The sequence below is a fragment of the Globicephala melas genome, chromosome 16 (assembly GCF_963455315.2).
Source record: "Globicephala melas chromosome 16, mGloMel1.2, whole genome shotgun sequence".
NCBI classification, from domain to species: domain Eukaryota; kingdom Metazoa; phylum Chordata; class Mammalia; order Artiodactyla; family Delphinidae; genus Globicephala; species Globicephala melas.
This window is the reverse complement of record NC_083329.1, coordinates 31,892,908-31,903,082: the sequence shown is the minus strand read 5'-3', so window position 1 is coordinate 31,903,082 and position 10,175 is coordinate 31,892,908. Positions and strand designations below refer to the sequence as shown.

The following is a 10,175-nucleotide window of genomic DNA, read 5'->3' as shown; positions in this document are numbered from 1 at the left end:
ATGGTTTATTACAGGATATTGAATATAGTTCCTTGTGCTATACAGTAGAACCTCATTGTTTGGCCATTCTGTATATGATAGCTTGCCTCTGCTAATCCCAAACTCCCAGTCCATCCCTCTTCCACCCCTCTCCCTCCTGGCAACCACAAGTCAGTTCTCTATGCCTGTGAGTCTATTTCTGTTTTCTAGATAGGCTCATTTGTGTCATATTTTAGATTCCTCATATGCAATATTGTGGTATTTGTCTTTCTTTTTCTGATTTACTTCACTTAGTATGATCATCTCTAGTTGCTTCCATGTTGCTGCAAATGACATTATTTCATTCTTTTTTATGGCTGAGTAGTATTCCATAATACTACTACATTCAACATACCACATCTTCTTTATCCATTCATCTGTTGATGGACATTTAGGTTGTTTCCATGTCTTGGCTATTGTGAATAGTGCTGCTGTGAACATAGGGGTGCATGTAATATCTTTTTGAATTATAGTTTTGTTTGGATATATGCCCAGGAGTGGGATTGCTGGATCATATGGTAATTCTATTTTTAGTTTTCTGAGGAACCTCCATACTGTTTTCCATAGTGGCTGCACCAACTTACATTCCCACCAACAGTGTAGGAGGGTTTCCTTTGCTCCACACGCTCTCCAGCATTTGTTATTTGTAGAATTTTTAATGGTGGCCATTCTGACCAGAGTGAGGTGGTACCTCATTGTAGTTTTGATTTGCATTTCTCTAATAATTAATGATATTGAACATCTTTTTGTGTGCCTGTTGACTGTATATCTTCTTTGGAGAAATGTCTATTTAGGTCTTCTGTCCATTTTTTGATTGAATGGTTGTTGTTGTTTTTTTGTTATTGAGTTGTATGAGCTGTTTGTATATTTTGGAAATTAAGCCCTTGTCAGTGTATCATTCAAAATATTTTCCCCAAGTTCGTAGATTCTCTTTTTGTTTATGGCTTCCTTTGCTGTGCAAAAGCTTATAAGTTTGATTATGTCCCATTTGTTTATTTTCAGTTTTATTTCTATTGCCTTTGGAGACTGACCTAAGAAAACATTGCTACAATTTATGTCAGAATGTTTTGCCTATGTTCTCTTCTAGGAGTTTTATGGTGTCATGTCTTATGTTTAAGTGTTTAAGCCATTTTGAGTTTATTTTTGTGTATGGTGAGAGGTGTGTTCTAACTTCATTGGTTTTCATGCAGCTATCCAACTTTCCCAACACCACTTGCTGAAGAGACTCTCTTTTCTCCACTGTATATTCTTGCCTCCTTTGTCAAAGATTAATTGACTATAGGTGTGTGGGTTTATTTCTGGGCTCACTATTCTGTTCCATTGACCCACATGTCTGTTTTTGTGCCAATACCACACTGTTTTCATTACTGTAGCTTTGTAGTATTGTCTGAAGTCTGGGAGTTTTGTGCCTCCTGCTTTGTTCTTTTCCCTCAGGATCACTTTGGCAATTCTGGGTCCTTTATGGGTTCCATATAGACTTTAGGATAATTTTTTCTAGTTCTGTGAAAAATGTCACAGCCCATTGTTCATTTTAATGCCTCCTTTTGGATGAATTAGCACATTTATCCAACACAACAACTAGGACTTACTTATTTCTAAAGTGTAGTTCAAACAAAAGACAGAAGCCACAATGGCTTTTATGGCCTAGACTTGTTATTGACATACCATCTCTTCTGCCATATTCTATTGGTCACACAACCCTGATAGAATGCAGAAGGGGACCACACAAGGGTGTGAATACCCGGAGGTGAGGATCACTGAAGGCGTTCTTGGAAGCTGGCTACCACAAGTGTCTTAACATTATTATGAAAATAATTTACATTATGAATCTCCTGAGAGGGATTAGGGACTCCTAGGGGTCCATGGACCATACTTTGAGATCCACTGACCTTAATAATGTAAGCTCTCATCAATCTACATGATCTATGCTATTTTGAAGAGTATTCTCAGATCTACCTCTTTTGCAGTTTCATGTGAGTTTGTCAGAAGTCACTTTAAAAATGAGTAAGCCAGAAGGGGCCAGAGAGACTCAATCTACCCAGTATTTTGCCTCTGATGATGCCAGAGTGAGGGGGCTGGAAGAACAGAGTAGTTGTTCTCCAGGAGAGACCTCATAAACTGAAGTGTCACGTGGTCATTCATAGTATCTCATCAGGGCTTTTATATCTGTGGGTTCATCTTAAATTTTCTTTAAATATTCTCCTTTTTTTGAAAAAATTGTTTTTTATTGAAGTAGAGTTGATTTACAATGTTGTGCCAATCTGCTGTGGACCAAAGTGATCAGTTACACACATAGAGACATGCTTTTTTTTTTTTAATATTCTTTTCCATTATGGTTTATCCCAGGATATTGAATATAAGTTCCCTGTGATATACTACACTAGAACCTTGTTGTTTATCCATCCTATATAAATATTTTCGATCTGAACCACCTTCTTGCCTAATACATTCCACAAACTACTTGTTATCAAGTAGTAACTTCTTTCGTTTGTCCTAATAGGCCTCCGCTAAGTATCCCTGAGATAGGTTTGACATGCTAAGACTTGATAGGTTTGACATGCTAAGACTTGTCCAATACACCCACATACAACTCACCCAAACACTTCATGACTTTTGAGACACCACTCTTTGTTCCTTTTCAGAAGAATCATACTTTTAGTGTGTGATACAGTTGTGCTATGTCCCCTTGGTCACATCAGCCTCCTCCTCTGGATGGACGTCCTCCTACGCTGTGTCCTTCTCAAGACCTTGGCTAGCAGACCTTCTGCACAGAGAGCCAACATTCAGCTACACTGAAGTTTGTCCTGGGACAGGAAAATGGTGTCCCATTTTCCAGTTTGTCACAATAATGCCTAAAGTCCAGTTTGGAACATTGAGTTATCTCTCCAGCTGCCTTCTTATAGCAGTCCACCCCCTCGCCTGGCCTTCTCCTGTCCCCTATTCCATGATGTTCTGGTGGGCCTGCCAATCACGCTCCAGTCCCTTTAACCCAAGTGATGAGTCAAGGAACACTAAATATTCATGTCGGGCCTGCCAGCGTCTGGAATTGTTTTCAGGGAAGTCACAGGAAGGCCCTTTTGCCTGGTCTCGAGTTACAGAACTGGAAGAGTGAGGCTGGAGCTGCCTGCAGCTGTAGTTCCTATTACTGCATTCAGGAGGTGAAAATGTAGTCAAACAAGACCAACAGAGCCAAGAATAAGACAAATACAGAGAAAGTTTGAGTCTCTGGATTCACTCCTGCCTGAGGCTATTTCCAGCTCCTTTCTTCCCAGGGATGTGACTCAGTACCAGCAAGTATGTTAGTTTTCCACTACTTATCAATGAAAGGAGCCCAGACAATTGACTCTTCGGGCCAAATTATATCGTGGGGAGTCTGCTTGCTGAAGGAGCATGTGTGGAGAGAAAGTAACAGAGGGCTGAGCTGTGGTGAAGATCTAGAAAGGGGACTGAGAAGCTCCTGGCCAGAAAAGGTGGGCAGACCAAGGAAGAGCCTTTCATGGAAGCAGACAGTTGGGTGGTGGGGAAACACAACACATTTGGTGGGAGTGTAAACTGGTGCAATTTTTTGGGAAGACAATATTTCTTTAACGTTTGAAATGTTCCTGCTCTTTGAGCCAATAATTCTACTCAATGCTGCATTGTTCGTTGTGGTAAAAAGCTGGCAATAACATCAAACTGTTGCATCACCAATAGGGGGGTGGTTAAGTAAATTATGGAAACATGTCCTAGTTCTATTGTTAACAGGGAAAACAGCATGTAAGACTGTCTGAAGCATTTGTTTAGAGATGTGTTTTGTATGTGCAAAGCGAAAAGCTTGGAGGATCATACGTTGGATAGTTAGGTGATCTCTGTGGGGAGGTGACTTTAATTACAGAGACCTTTCACTTTTTTTTTTTGTTTAGAACTTTCTATGTTTGTAAAAGCCCAGAATATTTAAAGAGATTAATTTCTGTTATTTTTGCTGCTGTAAGAAAGTGACATGATGATGGTTCACTGCTTTCACAATTAGTGTCAGTTTTCTGAGTTCTAGATCTCTGGTCTGGAGAGGTTCATTGCTTAATTTAATTCATTCATCTACTCATTTGTTTGCTCAAACCATTTGTTTGCTCAAACTAGTTGGCTGAGTGCCAACTAGTTGGGCACTCTTCTAAGTGTTGGGCATGTAATAGCAAGACAGAATCCTTACCCTCGTGGACTTTATACAGTTGATTGTGAAAACAAATATCAGATGGTGATGAGTGTTTGGAGAAGCACGGAGAAAAAGAGCATGGGATAGAATGCTGGGGTTGGAGACCGTAGGATCCTATTACATATAAAGTGGTCAGAGAAAGCCTCCCTGAGAGGGCAACAGGAAGACCTAAAGGAAGGAAGGACGCCATGCAGCTCTGGGGGCAGGGTCTTTCAGGCCTAGGGGACAGCATAGTAAGACCCTAAAGCTGAACGTGCTTGGTGAGTGTGAGGCCGGAAGGACTGTGTGGCGGCAAGGAACAATGAGAAAGGCAGAGGTGAGGGAGGAGGCAGGGCAGTGTCCTTTGGACTCGAGGCCATTGCACCACTCCGAGGGAGAGGAGTAGCTGCCAAAGGGATCACTCTGGTTGCTCTGTTCAGACTGAGGTAGAGGGGGCAAGGGTGGAAGCAGGGAGACCAGTTGGAAAGTGACTGCAATGACCCAGGTGAGAAAACGGCTTGGACTGTGGTGATAGAAGTGGTTGGGTTCTAAAGGTATTTTGAAGGTAGAGCTGATGGATTTGTTGGACGGGATGGAAGGAAGAAGTAGTACTGGTGACTCAGGGCCCAGCATCAAGGCTGTCAGACCCCTGGAAGATGACCCTTTTCCCAGGACTGTTGAAGGCTTAAGCAAAGGAGATTCCACCGAGTCACCCCAAAGGGGTAGCAGTGCGAATGGGTGCTTTGAGTTGAAGGGCGAAGGACAGCATCAGAAGAGGCAGGGTGGGAGTTTTGGGGTTTTCTACTATGGGACAGACCCAGGCTGCTGTAGCAGGCCCCACCCCAAATGGAGATGCCAGGGGAGGCTGGATGCCTAGTGCCACAGCCTTGACACACTTGGTTTGGGAGTGAACACAAGGACAGACTGCATTTTCACCCACTATGGACTCGTAGCCAGATTTAACTTGTTTAGAAAACTAAGTGCTGTCTCATTTTCTGTACCCATGTCTTGTGGAGTAAATCGAGACCCATTATACATATTTTATAATGGTCACTTTTGCTTTTAAAGACATGTGCATTATTCTTGTAATCAGAACAAATACAAACATTTTAGAAAAAATGGTGAAATGGTCAACATTAATCAATTCAGAGTGTCACGGAGTTAGCCTGTTGAGAATAGAGTAAGTGGTACCCTCAAGGAGTGAGGGGGAAGCCAGATGTAAGTGAGAATGGAAAAGGAGAGTGTGCACCATTGAAGAGGTGAATATAAGTCTCATTTGAGAAACTTGAAAGGGTAGGAAACAATGAATGGTAAGAACAAACATATGCCACGCAATTCTGAATAAAGTTTATTAAATAACATGTACAGCCAATGTAGTAATTCAACATCTATTTGTCAGATCGATCCACTGCATAAAGAAAAATAGATGAACAGAAAAATCTGTGTCTGCATAGTACATGCTCTTGGTGTATAATTTAAATGGCAATACTTTAATTGGTTATATATAATGTCAGTTATTTTTCTTTCAGAATATATTTTTTGTAGTAACCTATTCTAGCAATAGGCCTTAATACTACTGCAGATAAACAGGACTGCAAAAAAAAAAATCAAAAACAAAATAAGAAAAACCACTATAATTGAGATAACAGTTACCTTCTCTCCCAGAAAGAATGATTATTTAAAATTATAACACTTTACAAGGGCTATTTTTGTGCTAAAAATCGGCAGGTAAGTTATTTTGGAATTCCTTCATTTAAATATGCAAAAAAACTTCATGACTTCCTTATTTTACTCCCCCTTCGGTTCAAATTTTTAAAATGATTTTTCTATACAAAGTAGGTACATGGACTATACAAAGTTAAATATACATATTTACAGTCCCACTTCTTAAGCATGTGATTTTTTTTTCTCTTACTGATCCCAGAAAGACTGCAGAAGTTAAGTAGTGTGGGGCTTGCCTTTACCCAGAAGCATGGCTAATCTATTCAAAATGTGTTGCAGGGCATGCCGCCAGTTAGTTGCACTTGCAATTAATAAACCTGTATAAATATCTCAGCATAAAAATAGGTATTTTGTATTACTAAATGTCTGAAGACAAAGGGGCAGTTGGAACCCTTTGTTCCTTGTTGTGTCATATGTAGGAAGCTGAAGTTTGATGCAAATTTTAACAGATGAGTTTATTAAAGATGGGCAAATTGGTGAGGCATACCTGGGATTCTGGAGATATACAAAGTCGTGAGGCTGGCATCATATGCAAATGTGGCTTTACAAATTGGTTTATTTTCTAGCTGTATTTAAAGAGGCGTTCAAACTTACCTACTTAATCAATAAGCACCCCTCAAAAAACAGATAAGATCGCGTTATGAATGGTTTGCATCTAAGAAAGACCAGGAAACACATTAGCCAATATACATTCCAAAATGGGTGGTGCTGCTGTGTGAAATGCATGTGGATATGCACTTGAACTGTATTCGGAGCGGGGAGGAGAGACAGAAACAGAGTGCCCTTGGATGGTGAGGTGGACCTTCCAAAGCACTGAGGCTTTCTTAGGGAATATCAGTAAGTCCCTTTCTACCCAGGAAGCTCATCCGCCCTCACCTATAGCCCCAGCCCCACCTCCACCATTAGTTCCACAGCCTTTCCCCCTTGGGATTAAGGCTCTGCTAGTGAAAAACCAGTGTTTCTGTGAAGAAATAACACCTTCCTCTTATCAGTCATTTATACTTTACTGTGAAGGAGTCAGTGGCAGTTGCTTTCCTGAGAGCATGCTTTGAAGGACAGGCTCTCTGAGGCTGTCTGAGGCTCTCTGAGGCTTACTGTGGCTCTCTGACGGGGGTGGGCAGCTGGTGGGGGTCCTAAGATGCGTAGTGGAGGGAGAAGCTGAGGCACTGAAGACAAACTCTGTGCTTATAAAGACTCTGGGACATGGGTCCTAGGCCAATTCTGAGCTATATGCAAAGAGTCAGGGTTCCTGTACACACCCTATCAACCTGGAACTGCTACTCCTATTTGTGACCTTGGATGTGTATTTGTGGGCAGGATGAGAGTTTGAAGACCCTGGAAACAGTTCCAAGTATTTCCAGCCATAAACCACCTTCAGACAAAGGTTCTTCCAGCATCCTAGTTGTTCAAGGTGAGCTAATGGAGACAGAAATATGACAATGCTTTCTAGGGTCCCTTCAGGGAAAATTCATCTCTTCCTCTCTCACACCCTTCTTAGCACTTATCACAGTCTCTCTTGATTCAGTATTTTTGTGTGTCTGTCTCTCCAACCACCTCTGAGTTCCCAGCAGGCAGGGAATGAGTCATTTCTATCTTTATCTCTCCAAGGTGTCTAACAGAGTGGCCAGTAAGCATCCTTGAATTGGATAAAGTTGTGACGGAACACCCCAGGCATCCCAGCAGCCTCCATCCCCCACAAAAGACTGGCCTCCTGGGAGTGGCAGAATCACGGCCTCACTCTTAGGGCCACTGTATCTGCACCTTCTGCTCTAAAGAGAAGCCTCACGGGGTGAGTCAGGATTCATAACCTTGGGTTCCTACGTTTGGGGTAGTCCTTGGACTCCTATGGCCAATGAAAATGGAGACACGGTGAACCTCTTCTAAGGCTTGGAGCGTGGCTTGCTCATCACTGGCCCCTGGCGTCCAGTGTACACTGGTGTACGTTACCTGAGTCACTGAACACCATCCTTGGTTCTCTGTGAGAATAGGCCTGTCAACCCCAAACTGTCCTGGCCTAAAACAACCCAGAAAAGAAAGAGCAGCAATGGCATTCTGCTAAATGAAACTGTGCTGCCCTGAAGGTGACCGTTCATAAGAGCCAGTGATATGGGGAAGGAGCCACTGCAAGGGCCCTCAGGCTACAGCGCTTCTTGAGTTAATCACCTGGAAATACAAATTTAACTATCTGCCTGCGGCAAACCTTGTGTGCTGCTGTGGCTGAACACAGGGGGCGTCAGTGGCAAAGCTGCACGCAGGCTGAATGCACTGGGCGCCTACTTTGACCTCCATTTCCCCACCTGCCTCCAGTGAGGGACTGGGCCTTGGGTAGTTTGGGGTCTCCACTACTGTTTAGGGATCGCCTTGGCAGCCCTGACTGGTCTCTCACAGCACTAGGGGACTGGCAGGCTCCGGGGCGACTGGGGGAGTCTGTGTGGAGCCTTGGAGGATGGCTGGGGATCTGCCTGTTGCTCTGAGGGCTCCTGCAGGCTAAATGACCCTTTTGAGCCAAAGCCGGTCAAGCCTGAAGCAGCAAGAAGCATTTCTGGCCTGACTGCTCCTGGACCAGGCTGCAGGTCAGATTACTCAAGGTGGGGCGGGGGTGGGGCAGGGCTGGAGTGGCTCCCAGAAGCAGCTAAGTAAATACCAACTTGCCTCATTCCTTTTCTGCGTGGTTCAGCCCTGATACACGCAGTAAGCTTAGACAGGTTCAGGTTTTAAATGCAACACTTCTCTGTCCTCTCTTTTCTTCTTTATCCACTGCATTAGTTTTCCTGCTGACTCAATGTTTAAATAAAGAGACAAATTCATGAATTATGCTTCATCCTCCAATAAAAATCATCTCTGTGGTTTTCAGTCTTCTTATAGATACAAAGGCTTTACATAGTTGCCTGGGAAAGTACCAAACTGCCTTGTCCTTCTTGAAGTACCTATAAAAAAAAAAAAAAATACACACAATGAGAAGACTCACCCATTTGAGTTCAGAGAGAGTCCTTGGTAACAATCCTGCAGCTTGTAGAAGGGCATTTGGTTTCCAAATCACTTTCCCCTATCTTATCTCATTGAGGCTGCAGAATAATGCTGGGTGATAAGCAAGGCGGGCATTTCTAACACTCCCATTTTTTTTCACAGAAACCCAAGCTCAGAGAGACAGACTTTGAACCCCGGTCTCTGACTCCCAGCCCATTGCTCTTTCCAGTACTTCTCCTTTATGGAAGAATGAACAGTTACCAACACAACAAGGTACTGGGGATTTAGAATTTCTAAACTGTAGGATTTCTAAAGTCCACTGGCTATGATTGCGCAGCAAAAGGAAATCTCCCTCCTGGGGCCTAGGCCCCAGATTGACTCCCTGTCTTCACTACCAACCTTGTCAGGGTTCCCTCTGAGCCAGGAACATTGAGCTACCAGGGAACAAGCCCTTCCTGGGCTGCTCCACATCCAGCATTGCTGGATCCCTAATCTAGCAATAGTTCCTTCCCTTGGGATTCTCTCTCTAAAGCTGGGAGATAAGGGTGGAGTGGCAGATAGATGTTGCGTCATTATTACCCTCTCATTAGCAAACATCACAATGTGATCATTGCATCCTTTCCCCGACTGGCTTGGATAGGGCTTCAGAATCCTGCTGAACACACTTCAAGCAGCCACTATCAGTGGGTTGGAGTTGTTGCTCAAAGTAAAACTTCTAGGCTAGAAGAATGTGTCAAAGCTAAGGCCATCTAAAACAGCTAGCTGAAACCCCAGGGGGATGGTCAAGGAGGCTGCAGAGAACTGAGATGGTAAAGCCCAGAGATGTGCTCATATGGGTGGTGAGCACCTTTCCTGACGGATGAGAAAAATGAGCTCTCCTGGGTTATTTTCTTCATAGTCTGAACACAAGGCCACTTTTCTAAGTGTTTGAGGAATTAAGGAATCTAAAATATTTCCTTTATTTAGCTGCCTGGCGGATGCCCCTCACCCCATCCCAAGTTCTCATAAAAATGTAAATACTCCTGGAAGAGTTTAACAAATCCCTGCTAGCCTGCACTCTAATAGGACAGCCACATGTGGCTCTTGAGCCCTTGAAACAGGGCTGGTCTGAACCGAGCGATGCTGTGACTGTAAAATACATATTGGATTTCAAAAACTTATGTACAAAAACTTATGTACAAAAAGAAGAATGTAAAATACCTCCCTGGCAATTTTTCATACTGATGACGTGTTCAAATGATAATATTTTAAATGCACTGGGCTTAATATATTAAAATGAATTTCACTGGTTTCTTTGTAC

The 10,175-nt window shown here is 42.9% G+C and overlaps 1 protein-coding gene across 50 annotated transcripts in view; it reads right to left on the bottom strand.

Annotated features, from left to right (window-relative positions):
* Positions 1-5,511: 5,511 nt before the first annotated feature.
* Positions 5,512-10,175, bottom strand: part of SORBS1 (sorbin and SH3 domain containing 1) — a 240,550-nt gene continuing 235,886 nt past the window's right edge. For all 50 annotated transcript variants that reach the window (XM_060286519.1, XM_060286530.1, XM_060286536.1 and 47 more), the window contains one exon: positions 5,512-8,835. In XM_060286519.1, the coding sequence (XP_060142502.1) occupies positions 8,768-8,835 (68 nt within the window). In that variant the 3' untranslated portion in view covers positions 5,512-8,767. The remainder of the gene's footprint in view (positions 8,836-10,175) is intronic.